This window comes from Sciurus carolinensis, chromosome 4 (assembly GCF_902686445.1).
Source record: "Sciurus carolinensis chromosome 4, mSciCar1.2, whole genome shotgun sequence".
NCBI classification, from domain to species: Eukaryota; Metazoa; Chordata; class Mammalia; order Rodentia; family Sciuridae; genus Sciurus; species Sciurus carolinensis.
This window is the reverse complement of record NC_062216.1, coordinates 135,987,120-136,001,912: the sequence shown is the minus strand read 5'-3', so window position 1 is coordinate 136,001,912 and position 14,793 is coordinate 135,987,120. Positions and strand designations below refer to the sequence as shown.

Sequence of the window (14,793 nt, the reverse complement as noted above, 5' to 3'; positions counted from 1 at the left end):
GAATAAAATTTCAGATAAATATGTTGAGAGCTCCATTACAAAAGTTCATTTCAAAATAACCACCTTAAAAAAAAATGGACCCTGAAGAATGGACAAAGCTATTTTGTTAACTCCCTAATTTAAACTAACTTAGGAAGAGGCCACCCAGACTAGTGAAAAATTGCATTATTTAATATTTCCAAAGACTTAAAACATGTTGAGGTCAGCACAGAATATGTTAACTATTTTCAGTATACATGTTCATGAAAATGACTTTTAATTATAACCTTTATAAAATGATTAGATAAACTCATATCTATAAAATATGTGAATACTTACAAGAAAACATTTTATTGAGTCTGCAATTAGGCTATCCTAAATTAGGCTATTTTTAATTGCGAGGCAAATATAATAATCATAACAATCAGTTACATATTATTTAGGGGTAGCTGTGGCCTCAAAGCATTTCTTATGGTAAGCTTTGGTCAAATCTGCCCCTCAGCCTTGAGAACCAACAGGGAGACAGAACTGGTTTTAAAAATCTGTCTTATGAGGCTAAGAGGTCAATCAGAAAGGGGAAGACAATGGGCAGAAGGAAGGAAGGGAATGAAAAATTCAATATTGAAAGCAAGTTTTGCAATGAACACAGGACCTTAACCAATGGCTAGTCTCAAAAGTAAGACGACTTCAGTTACTGAAATGTGCAAGCACCTAGATCCAATTCTTTCCGTACTTAGTTGTCCCCTGATTACAACTTGGATTTCCTTGTATATCCAGCTATAGGAAAATAATACAATTGTCATCCTGACAAGATTATTATAGTTTTTAAGACAGTTGCATTTTCTATTGTAAGAGATTAACAAATTAATATGTAACAAGTTATTAATAAAATAATTTCATGTGGTATAAAATTACAAGTAGAATAAGTCTATTGTTAATACTCTAGTTAAGAAGAGAGTGCTTTAAAAACACTAAAAATTAAGTGTCTATATAATTAGAACCAAATTAATGTTAGGGAGAAAACAAAGCATGAGTTAAATGTATAAACAGGAAATCAAAATGTCCTGTGGTAAAATTTTAAATAAATGATGAATTACAAACCAGTTTTCCTGAGTCATAGCTCTATGATGACACACATTTCACATTAAAAGCAAAAAATTGGCAGCTATAAGACTAAGTTGTAAAAATCTGGCTATTTGTTTTTATTTAGACACTTGTATCCCTAAGCATATAATCACTTAAATTCTCTAAATTAAGAGTAAGTTTGATACTTTAAAATATATTTTCATTCCTTAATTACTTTGGGAAGACATAGCATAATTATGATGTTTTCATATTATTACCAGAAAACAACTCAGCAGATTGATTTTGATTTTAAGAAAAACATGTTAGAACCAATGATGTTTCCATGTCTTTTGAAATTTAGACATATGCATCACTCTTTTTTTTCCCTAATGTGGTGTCACTAATGCATTGATGAAGGAAAAACAAAAGTTTAAGTTCATAACGAAGGAAAACAGGACAGAAGACAGGAGCCATTGAGGAACAAGAGACTTCAGCAGATATTTGGAGAACCAAAACAAACGGTTTAATGAAGAGTAAGGAAAGCCCTACCCTATGCACACATGGTGGGAGGCTTCAGTGTGGAAGAGTAAGGAGGGTAAAGAGTAAGCCAGAATAGGAAATTCCAGGAAAGGGGAAAATTAAACAAATGTCTATCAATCCCTATCTAGGACCATTCCATGGCCAGGCATTTTAATAGGCAAAAGCAAAACAAAACTAAATATCTGAACAAATAAGAAAGTTTTTAAACTATAATAAATGAATAATTCTGGGGGAAAAATAATACAAAAAAATACAGAAAAGAAGATCCTGGCATGCAGAGAGTTTGCTTGGACTGATGCCCATGAAGCATCATAAAATGAGCCATGCCCCAGATTTAAAATTATCTGTCATTTTATGCTTAAATTCAAACAAATATAAACATTCTCTAGGTCTTCAGAAAGGCCTTGAAAAGGAAAGAGTCAGATTTGTCTTGATTCTGCAGAACATATTTGTAAAATGTGTTTATTATATAAACACTCCACTGGTTTTCAACTTTTGGAATCAATCTATATCAAAACTGTCTAATTTGGGGAAAAAACGTAGGTTATGAAAAATAAAGATTTAGGCACTGTTAAAAAAAAGAATGTAGAAGAATTGTGTACAAAATAGAATGTTAATCTTATAAACATTGAAAATAAAAAATAAAAGCATAGTGGCTAGGGCTTGGAAATTGTTAATGCATGCAGGAAAACCAAAAAGAAGTGTTATACTCATGTTTTACTAAACAGAATGACAAAAGTTACTCTACAGTTGATTGAAAAGCAACAAAGATGTTATTCTGTTTTACAAATTTACAAAGCTAATGAATTTAAAAAAAGAGAGTGGAATATAAGTACATCAGTAGCATTCCTAGAAAGGCTTGTCTATATTCACTCCGTCTTGTTTAATTGATAAAAATCATATGTATCTATCTCTAAATCAAAAATCATATATATCTATCACTAATTCTTCTCTCCTGTTCTCTACTGAACAAATGCCAATCAAGTTACCACAGGGACTATTTCACTAATGAATCTGACATAACTTACCTGTGTACATATATGAATACACCACAGTGAATCTCAACATTCGGTTCATCTACAAGACTGGGATTCTAATTAGAATAAGATATAGTTTGTTTGTATAAATATGTCAAAATCAATTCCACTGTCATGTGTAACTAATAAGAACAAATAAATTTTTAAAAAAATCTCCACTGCAAAAATCCCTGGGTCACGTAGCACTCATCCTTCTGCAGTATTTGATACAATTGAGGTCCTGCAGATAATGGTTACCAACACAAGGTCTCTAGCCAGATTTCCGAGATTCAGTTTACAGTTTAGTCTCTGTGAAACTTTGTACAATTTAATTGACCTTTTCACTTTTTAGTTTCTTTCTGTGAAAAGTAAGATGAGTACCTGTGTTATATACACAGTTGCCCGGAGGATTATAACAGATTGAATATGGGTAAAAACTACTTAGAATGGAAATTGCAACATGATGGGGCTACACATAAACTATCCCCATCCATCTCTCCCTCCTCCTTGGAATGGGGCCTTCACTTGCTTTCCAAGACACCAAGTTTTTCAGGTTTTCTTCCTAATTTACTATCTGTTAAAATTTCCTCTTCTGTTTCTTGCTGTTTCCCTAATCTCTATTCATTGGTGTGCTCCTCACCCAACACCTTAGTTATCATCATGTATATACAGATTATGGTGAGTTTATTGTCTAGTTTCATAGATTTTTATAAATTTTAAAGGTATGTCTCCAGAATTTGTAACTATAAACTTTATCTGTACCTTAAGCTCCAGTCTTATTAATTTGGTCTTGTTAATATTCCCAGCTAGATAAAACTCACAGACATTTCTAAATTGACACATCAATAAGTGAATATTTTATGGTCTATCTACCAAAACTGCTCCTCCTTCATTCTTTTCAGTGAGTAAATGGAAGCCCCATTTTTCCAATAGCTAATACTAACAACATTAGCATCTCTTTTCTATTGACTCATTCCATTACAAATCTGACAGCTTATTTTACTGAGACTGCCATCAAAATACATTTGGAACTTCTCTCCATTTTTACTATGGTAGTTCAAGCATTTCTCTATGATTCTATGCTATCTCCTTTCACACTGCATTCCATTCTCAGAATAGCCAGAGTGACACCTTCTCTCTCTGTTTGCACCCTTTTCATGGAACGCTAGCTTCCCAGCTGGCCAGGAGTAAGTCAGTCTTTACAGAGGTGACAGAGTCATACCAAGGTCTTACTTTCTTTGAATTACATCCTACTCTTCGGCTTCCTTTCCTCTGATCCATTCCAACGGGGATATTTTCTCTTTTTGAAACAAACCAAACAGGCTTCTAACTTGAGGTGGGAGGATCTATTCATCTGTCAGCGTGAAACACTCTACCACAAGTTACCAGACAGCAAGTATTCCCGTTACCTGTGGTTGGTGGTACCATCTCAGTGAGGTCCTCCTCACGATCCTATTTAAATTTGTAAAAATGTGTCTCTTATGCCTAATGACCCCTTTTTTGATGTATTTTTCTCCATCGACAGTTGTCAAAATTACTACTATTAATACTTTATTTTTCTACTGTTTGTCACCCATTCCTAGAATGGGAGTTTCAAGAGAACAAAGATTTTTAAAATTGATTTCATCCTCTTAAAATATCTCCAGTGCCCATCAGATTGTTTGGAGCATCCGAGGTATTTAAAGAATATTTTAAAATAAATGAATGGAGGGTGATAGATGGAGAACTATGAATCGAAATATAATGACCAAAATAGATAAATAAGAACTAAATCTAGAAGTATTTTATTTAGTTATATGAGAGTAACTACTAAAGATAATACCTAAAACACAATAAAATATATATAAAAAAGGGAATACCTAAAATACTTAAAGGAGTTACCTGTGTATAGTTAGATGGCTTGAAAAAGACTGAGCATTATTAATAGGTCATTAGTTTTAATTATGGGATATTATTATTGTGAATTATTTAATATATTAAATAAAATTTAGAAGACGAATGTACATGTTTGATTATAGAATGTGATGAAAGAGGAAACACTGATGAGATTGGCAATGTTTCTAATGTGGGTCAATGTATTTTATTATACATGTGACATAATCCTAAAGCAGGAGAAGGAAAGATGAAAACAGCTAGTTTGTTTATTATATGCTAAGTGGTGTGCTAAGTAGGCATTTTACACATAAATCTATTCATGCAGTCTCTTCAACACCCTTATGAGGTATTGTCTCATATCACCTAGTATTTCAGGTAAGGACACCAGAATTCAAGCAGATTAAAGCCACCAGTCCAGTGCCACTCCACAGGAAATGGACTGGCAGATTCAAACGGTTTGTCTGACTTTTTATGACCAAAACCATACAAATGTGTCTTTATCTACAAAAACCTAAGTACTTGGGGGTTCTCAAACTGTTTAGATAATGAAATAAAAGCATAGAACTGAACCAAAGTATGTATGTGTGTGTGTGTATGCCCAGGTCTATGCACACATATTTGAGATAACACCCCACTCTTGATTTTCAAATTCCATCAAAGAAGAAACTCTTTCTCTTCAATTATATCTATGACTGAAAAAAATCCTGCTTGCGTTGTTTTAAGATTCATAAATGTCCCTTTTCCTTTTTCTGTTTTGTTTAAAGTTTAATTGATTCACTGACTTTAAAAAGAACACACTATAGGCCACAACACAGAACTGAGTCAAGCAACTAATTGAAGCCAGGTTCATGAAGGCTTAAATTACCAGAGCCTTCCTGTCATCTTAAATTAAACTTCCTTATATACTTTTCAAGATTTATAACCCCAGGCTGAAAAGCTGTAAACCGTCCCAGTTTTAGAGTGAATCTCCCAGAAGGAAACGATGTTTCCTGGAAAAGAACCCCTGGAAGGCAAATGTCCTCAATGGGAAGAAGGCTCCAAGAGCGATGTGTGTGGTAGGGGTCACGGGAACCTTAGGAAAGGGCTGGGAAGGGAATGGTCACTCCGAGAACATGTGTCCAGGGAATTTGCAATTAAACTTGTGAGTCCTGCAGGAGGAAGTTCATCTACACAGAAAGTGAACACATTTTTTATTTGCTCTTAAAAAATGAAAAGCAGAAAGGCAGATGACCTTCTTTAGAGATTATAATTTCTTAAATTCCCAAAATAACTATGCGTCACTACTTTTGTCACTTCTGTCATCTAAGGAATTTCTTCTTACTTCCATTTCACCTTCTATTGTTTTCCTTATACGTTTTAATTCTATAAAGCATAAAGTATAAAACATTTATTCATGTGCTTTAATACTACTATTTGCAAATTGATAAAAGTCACCAACTCTATGATAACAGGATGGAAGGCAATTAATAAACCAAATCTCAACCAAAATTAAACTAAAGGACCTGCATTTTAAGAAAAATCACCCCCCCCTTTTAGGTTTTGGCAAATAAATGCTCATCTTTTCTATGCACTGGCATCATGATACTTTGTATTTAACTAATCAGTAAATAAGAAAAATAAATTTTCATTTTATAACTTTTTTCACTACAGTGTATTACCAGATATTCTCAGTAGAATCATGCATTCATTTACCAATTGTTGGTTGGTTTCATGTGCCAGGTATTGTATATGGTTTAACTGAAGTTTCACTCCTTTTCCTTTCATATGAACTAAAGCTCTAATTGTCAAAATGCAACAGAAGAAAAAGTATGATAGTAGAAATGCTCTAAATGCCTAAGGCATATTTATTGATGGAAATGACTCTTCTGAGTTTGAAAACTACAGGATTCTGTTTTACCTTGTATTCTTGAACAACAAAGAGGGTTTCCTCCAGTTAATGATAATAGAAAATAACTAGGATCCTGACTCTTATAAAGATTTTTTGAACTTCATATTCAAACAATTCTCATATTGACCCTCCTGGTTAGAGAATGAACCTTTAATCTACCATTTTTTAAGATAAAAAGAAAAGCTAGAAATATAGAATAAACTGGATTTTATATTAAATAAATGCAAGAAAGATGCTTAACATTTTGTCCAATAGTAAGATGTTTAATCTTTATCCATTTGAAGTTTGTACAAAGAACACCATATAGAAAAAAAATCTAATTTTAATTATTAAATAGATTGAAATTTTTGAGAATTGATTTACTTAATTAACAAATCTTTACCACTCCAAATATAACCAAATATGTTCCTGTGAAGGATTTACCAAATTTAGAATTTGAGTCCCAGTTTTATTTTAATATACATACTATAATGAATTCAAGTAGATACTTTAATACAAGAGGATAATTAAGTCAAATGATAAAGCTGATCAGTAATCAAGGTATACAATTTTCTTTATTTATAATTAATTCAAACTACAAAAGAAAAGCCATTTGTGGATAAATTCAAAGGCAGTTGGTTTTAAAAAGTATTTTTCCTTTTGTAACTTTAAATTATATTGAAGATAAGGGCAATTCTTCATAATATTATTTACTAACAATATGTACATCTTAAAGATGATATACTTTTATGTCAGATTAGTTATAGCATCAGTATTTTGTACTAGTCTGTAATGAAAAGTGAAATTTGAAGTATGTCCTAGCAGCTGTCAATTAGATATATCATTTTTTTTTGCTTTATCAGTTATCTTAATCAGTTCATCTAAGCAGAACATGACAAAGAAATTATAAACCTAAGTGGCTTTAGGTTGGCAGTGACGTTATGCTGCCAAGCACTTCACTCATGTCACTTCTTCATTTTTTCACCATAACCCAAATGCTAAAGGTACCTTGCCATTGTATCCTACCAAACAGAAGTCACATTCAGTATTAGAAAGGAGCTGTGAGACAGAGGTAAAAATGCTGGAGTGACTGCCATGTGTGACAATCTGAAACAAAGGGAATCTAATGTTTATATTAAATAGATGAATGACCTAAGAAGGATATAATATGGGATAAGTTAGGATAGCAGCAAAGAGTTCAGTGCATCTTGCCAATCTCTGATGGTTCCACTGCAAACCATATTGGAACTAACAGATGTTCAATATCATGAGTACCCTCAAATCAAAAACATCTTTAGTGATTACTATTCTAATTTTATAAATATATACAGGTTTAATTTTGAATGTCTTAAAATTTTAATTGTAAATCTTTTTATGGTTCTTTTTTAAAATTTTTATTTTCCATTGACACAAAGTGTGCATATGTGTGGGGGTATAATATGACATTTCAATAAATGTAATTTATTGTGTAATGATCAGATCAGGGTAATTGGCATGTCTATTATTAATCATGAATCATTTCTTTGTGTTGGAAACATTTAAAATCTTTCTACTAGCTATTTGGAATAGTTAATTAGTTGATGTTAACCATGGTTCACCTATGTGCTAAAAAGCATTAGAAGTTATACCTCTTACCAAGCTGCACCTCTGTACTCATTAACCACCATCTCTCCATCTCCCTCTTCCCCCACAACTCTCTCAGTCCCTAGTAACAACTATATCATTCTCTATTTTTAGCTTTCACAGTTAACTGATGATATATGGCATTTGTCTTTCTGTGCCTGTATACGGTAAATCTCATAAGCTTTCCTACTTTAAATCAGAAGCAGCAATAACACAGATTCATTGTTCTTACAGTAATACATTTGAGATTTAATTACTGAGAACCTATTAAGTGTAAGAGTCTGTGCTAATCTTTAGACTAAGCAGTAGTCAAAACAGAAAACTCATACTGTCCTTACAGGACTTCCATTCTAGAAGTGAGGCAGTGGAGCTAATGAACAAGGAATAAAAAAATTAAGTAAACCCTAAGATAGAGAGTTATTGGAGCTACAAAAAAAGAGAAAGTATAGCGAAGTCCAACGTGGAGTGCAGATGAGCAGACTGTAGCATTAAAAGTGAGGTTAAAGTTAGTGTGGTTGAGAAGGTAACATGTGAGTAGTTAACCTGAAGGAGGTGAGAGGTTTAGCCATTGGCATATTGGGGAATTGTGCTCTAGGCAGAGGAACAGGCTAGACGGGCTTCCTAAGATGGGAGTTAAGTCTTTACCGTGAGAGACCATTTGCAGGATTTGGACACCGGACAGACATGTGCCAGGCAAGTTCAAAGTGTTTTATGGGTACATGAAATTCCCTAAATAACTTTATGACATCAGTGCCATTTTTAATTTTCTTTTAACAAGTGAGAAAACTTAGGCACAGAGAAGTTGAAAGATCACACAATTTGGAATTGGTAGAATTAGGAAACAGTTCTCAGAGTCTGATTCCAGAGGAGCACTCAATGGTTAGAGTTCTAGATATGACTGAAAGGGCCGCACGTGTGCTCTCATGCTCACAGGTCTGCGACACACCCACACACCCACAGTGGTATGTACACACTCAGTGGCAAAGGAGCTGAAGGCCAGAGGAAGACCAGTCTTCTACCCACACTCCATTTCTCCTGCTCCATGTTGCATTTCTTTTTCTCTTATATTTTACCTGTTAACCTTCAGATCAAAATGTTTCAGTGAAAAATGTTTACATTGTTTGAAAACAATTGAAGTTATTTTCAAAACAGCAAAAACAAATTAAAAATTCTTATTGTGCAACATAAATATCGTAGAGATAGATACAATTTATTTTAAATAAAAAGAACAAAACCACTGAAAGGAAACAAATTGCCCTAAGAAAATTTTATTAGTCTACAGAAAAAAATAAGAGAACATTTTCCAGAAAATATAACAAGTTTTCATTTAAACTATTTACTTGGGAGAAACTTTAAAATCAATACAAAGTCATCGTAAATCGTGATTTATGACTCATGCCTCCAGAAAATGAAGATAAATGTGTCACTGAGATTATTTTCTGCATCAATTCTCTTGGTTTTAGCACAGAGATACTACATTTCTTTCCCATGCATGTTATCACTATGGACTTTTGAAAAATGGTTTAATTATAATATTATAGATAATTCCACATAAATTCTAATTCATGGACTAATTTAGTATACCAAATCTATATAAATGAGAATATGTATTAATGTCTGAAATATAACATTCTTCAAAATGTATAACAAGTTCTATAAAAAACTGGTTTTGAATTCCTTTAAATCAGGGTCATGAGTACTGTACTCAGTGAAGTGAATACCATACAAACTTTATTAAATATCATTTAAAAACCAGTTAAATCCTCTTTTACAGAAGAAAAATGATCTAAATGTCTACCTCCATCTTAAAGGACATTGATGAAAAGAGTACTTTTTGTAAAATCTTGAAATAAAAAATAAAATATCTTTCCCTAAAATAGTGTAAAGTCTCTAACTATAATGTATGGCTTTATATTTTAAAATATCTTGGGGCTGGGGAGATAGCTCAGCTGGTAGAGTGCTTGCCTTGCAAGCACAAGGCCCTGAGTTCGATCCCCAGTACCGCAAAAAAAAAAAAAAAAAAAAAAAAAAAAATCTTATAGTTTCATGAAAGTCAGCAAGAATAGGAAAGGAACCTTTCCCCCAAAAGGTCATAATTGTCAGGAAATTCTGGACAAGAAAATCCAGACAAATTCCACATAACAGATAAAGAAATAATGGGGTAAAGTACCTCCAAATGATATTCCATATCATTTGCAGCATCAACATGCTTTGTAGAAAGTCACTATAAGTTATTTTTTCCGCTACTTTTCTTGCTTCATGTTCATTCAAATTCCTTAAACCAAACTCTAGGAAATATTCTTTTTGGCACTTTTCAAAATCTCAGTGTCTTTATACCAAACAGACACACACACACACACACACACAAACACACACACACACAATTGGTAAATATGAAATGATGTTTCCTCTTTTCTTCTTCTTGATTACTGAGATTCAAGGAACTTACATTATCAAGATTTTTTAAAAAATTTGACTCTGGTAGAAGTTTTTCTTGACATAGTAAAAAGTTGAGACAAACCTAAAGAATGGAAGGATATCTGAATTACTGAATAATGATAACCATCTCCCAACACTCCTTGGACTTTATTCTATGTTCTACTTTTTTTTTTTTTTTTTTTGGTAAGAAAATGATCATTTTTCATAGATTTAAAAACTTACCAATTAGTAAAAATTTCCCAAAGAGAATAATATTTACATGCTAATATAGAGAAAGAAAGAGTACTTAATATGAAGTAGCAAATAAGGTCTAATGAGGGCTAAATGACAGGTTAAAGGGAAGGTGATTTCTCAACAGTTGAAGAATTACAATAAATGGAAGGTGGTTTATGCATTTTGAAATTTTAGTTTCTGAGTTGATATTTATTCCCAAAAATGAACTCTGGGTAAACTGAGTATTACTAGGTTTTATGCTTGGCTTCTAAGATGAAAAATTTTGAATTCTTACAATTTTTTGATATGTGTATAATTTTTAAGGATGATGAAAAGTATTTTTACATCCTCTATCCTTAATGTTCATCCATACATATGCAACAGTGCTAATTAACGGATGTCCCAGTCATTGCTCAGGATCAAATGCTACAGTTTCTATAAAATTTGATAACTTACATTTCATTCTATGATCACTTTTTGTTATGTCCATTAGACTAGGCTACAGTTCCATTTATTCCAACAGACATAAGTTAGCTGGGTGTTGTTTTGAAGATATTTGGGGGATGTGATTGAAGTCCATAATCAGTTGACCTTATGTAAAAAAGATTATCCTGCACAGCCTGAATGCTCTGGAGTCAATCTGGTGAAAGGTTCTACAAGTTGAACTGAGGCTTCCCTGAGAAAAGAAATTTTGCCTTGTGTTTAGTAGTTTCAGCTTACTACAAGAAAATTTTGGCCAGCCTTTCCAACTGGGTTGTCCATCAGATTTCAAACTTGTCTAGCAAGTCCTGACAACCATCTCCACCCCAATTCTAAATAATAAATCTATTTAACTCTTATTGATTCTTTTTTTTTCCTGATTGAATATTGATGAATAAAATCCCCAAATTCCAAATTGGGGGAAAAAATAAGTAAGGTTAGTAAGTTGCAAAGATTTGTGAGCACTCCATCCCAGGCTGTGTTTCCATGTGCCAAGAGACTCAAATTAGACAGACACACACATGTTTGTTTATATAAATATACATTCACTCACACACACACACACACACACACACACACATTCTCACACAAAATTTTAAATCAAAAACAGTGGGTTTCCAAACTCAAACTCATGCGTTGAACAGATCAGACAATTATGACAGACTTAATCAGTCAGAAGCATCAACAAAAGATAACTACACAACAGGAGATCAGGACTCAATAGCATGTTCTAAATACCAAAGTAATTTATAGAAGGAAGTAGCCATGCCACATTACTTACACCAGACACACTTTACACAGTCTGATATAGAACAATAATTATTTTAAGAAAACAAACAAAAATGTTTCTCCTAAAGGATAACAGATACTGCTTTTCCAACCAATAGGAGTGGTTTTAACTTTTATAACTCAAATATTCCCATCACACTGAAAACCTATGCAAGTAAATTTTTGAAGCTCACAAACAATAACTTCTAAAATTCAAGTCGTATCTAGACAAACTAATTTTTACATGCATTCTCTGCTACCATTCCTTACCTGGACTGCATATCTTGTTGGGTTTTGGCCTGACTGGCTTCCAACTGAGGCGAAGTGTGAGTGACTCTCTGTTGAAGTTCTACCAAGGACTGGTAGTACTGTTGTTGATGGTGTTGTTGCTGTTTGTAGCGAGACAAACTGAAAAACAGTCCTAGAATGGCTTTTAAGTTTCCATTTCTTATTTCTGTATCAAATGGAAAATACAAAAAACAGTATCATATAAATCGAATGTATTACTTTTTTACAAATGAAATTCTAGATGCAATCCTTTTAAACCAAATCTATGAAGACAGAACTATGACTTCATTGTCTTGGTCACAGTTTCAAAGGAATCTGGATTTCTGCAAACATGCTAACATTTCCAAGTAGCCAGGAATTTCAGGAAGAGAATAAAGGGATCGAGGGAGAAAGAACAAAACTCACTCAACAGAGATGCTCTTTGCTGACCCTGAACTATGATTATCCTAGAGTTAACTTCTTGGAAATGAATGTGCTTGCTCTCTTGTGCTAATCATTTGGTTTAGTACTTTGATTTCTTCACAAGTAAATATACACAGCTGTTACCAACATTGCAATGGCTATGAACTAAAGAAAGCAAGCCACTTAAATTTTGTTTGTCTTACATTTATAAATACTGATGGTGTGGGTATGCCTCAACTGGATTTATAGTAACCAACATTCTTTCTAAATCACCTACTAATCAATTTATTTTACATATGTACATATGTCTATATCTTCAAAATTTATATATACATTTAGCAAAAGACTATATCATGTTAATTTTTAAAGTTCCAATCCTATTTTTAATTTGTTATATATTATTATATAATAAAGGTCAGTTTATATCGCACTAAATAACAAAATTGAATAAATATAAGTAGAAATCCTAGTTCTAACATACAGGGCAGATATTGAGTAATAATATGTTTTTTAACAAAAAACTTGATTTTTGGAGTTGTAAGTGAACAGCATGCCTTTATTTTATTTGTTTATTTTTATATGGTGTTAAGGATGGAACCTAGTGCCTCACATATGCTAGGAAGTACTCTGCCACTAAGCTGCATCCCTAGCCCTTGAGTAATAACATATTTAATAATAAAATTAAATTTACAAAGTCATTTACAACATGAGCTTACTTTTTTCTTCTGTAGTTATAACTTAACAATTAGAAAGAGAAGTAAAACTTGAAATAAAACCTGTTATTGTATTTTAAATAAAACTTGCTATTGTCAATAAAACACATCCTCCCCTGAGGTCAAGGTTTTATGCCCTCTTATGGAGTTTAGGAGCACTAACAGGCTATTGGGTTTCTTGACCTCTGATGGTTTACCAGTTCACCCAAATGATGCAGTGGGAAGAGTCCTGTAAAGCGTACCATTGAGTGTTCTATTTTCCCTCGGAGCTTCCTCAGTTTCCATAATCTAGAAAAGTTATCTTTATCAATCTGAGGCTATAGTGAGAAACTCTTAATTTTACCCTATAAACCTCAATGATATTGCTTGAAGAATTTTTAAGAAAATTCATTATTGTTTTGTATTTTTAATTCAGAACATCATTTTGGATCATCACATAATTTTAAACAAGGAATGGTTGTAACCTTATATTGGTAAAGGTTATCATGTGAGAAGGCAGGGACATAAATGAACACTGGCAGCATTTCTAGCTTGCCTTTACCCACTTAGAAAGCAAAATATTATCCTGGGGAATTTTATTCAATGATTATTCTAAGTAACAGAACCACCAGTTGTGTTTGAACCTAACTTTGCTGACCATAAATCTACAGTTTAATTATGTATCATAGCATATAAATATGAAAGAAACTTATAGGAAAATTAAATACAGAAGAAAAACTGAATGAAGTAAACAAATAATAAATGTCCATTATATTTCAGAAGCACACAACTTCTCATTTCAATGATAACAAAATATAAAACTTAAAACTAATATTTCTAATATTATTGGCAAAAGGTTTTCAAAGCAAATTAATTGGAGTGAAAGTTAAACTATTATTTAGTAGTACATCAAATCAGAATTTTAAATATATAATTCATTTTCTAACTAAAAATTACTATTGTTGATGCAGGTTCCAAAAAGACTTGCTATTTTATAATATCAACCCTGATTTTTATTAATAGTTTGAACATTTTGAAAAGGTTTATTAAAATTTACCAAATTTGGTATTTTTACTTGGTAGTTGTATCATTAATAATTCAAATAGGCAAAAAGCCTATCACACTTTAATGCATCTGACATATAATATTTAAAATGAAAAGTGAATAGGTGGAAGAAATATTGATAAATAAAATGACAGATAATGGAGGGAAGGAGATAGAAACATCATTTATTTTCAATTATGGCAGTTTTTCTATTGAAGGCTAACTTTTTACAAAAATTTGCCACTTCTATGTGTGAATAAAAAGAGGTATGAAACAAAAAAAAAAATCACAAAAGTGGTTCAATCTGTTTCCACATTGATATATTTCAATTTTTGTGATGATCTTTCAAATCTCTAATGATTTTAAAATCTTTACCTATAATGGTTATTAAAACTACTGCTCTAATATTTAAAAACTCATGGTAACTTATTTAAACTTAAAAATGTTTTGACTTTAATTACTAACTTGATAATATCATAGAAATGTTACTGATAAAATAATA

At 32.2% G+C, this 14,793-nt stretch overlaps 1 protein-coding gene across 1 annotated transcript in view; it reads right to left on the bottom strand.

The window, feature by feature from the left end:
• The window catches only part of Nav3 (neuron navigator 3), a 707,491-nt gene that overhangs the window by 200,729 nt on the left and 491,969 nt on the right, over positions 1–14,793 (bottom strand). The window contains exon 6 of the mRNA XM_047549063.1: positions 12,136–12,319. Within this exon, the coding sequence (XP_047405019.1) occupies positions 12,136–12,319 (184 nt within the window). The remainder of the gene's footprint in view (positions 1–12,135; positions 12,320–14,793) is intronic.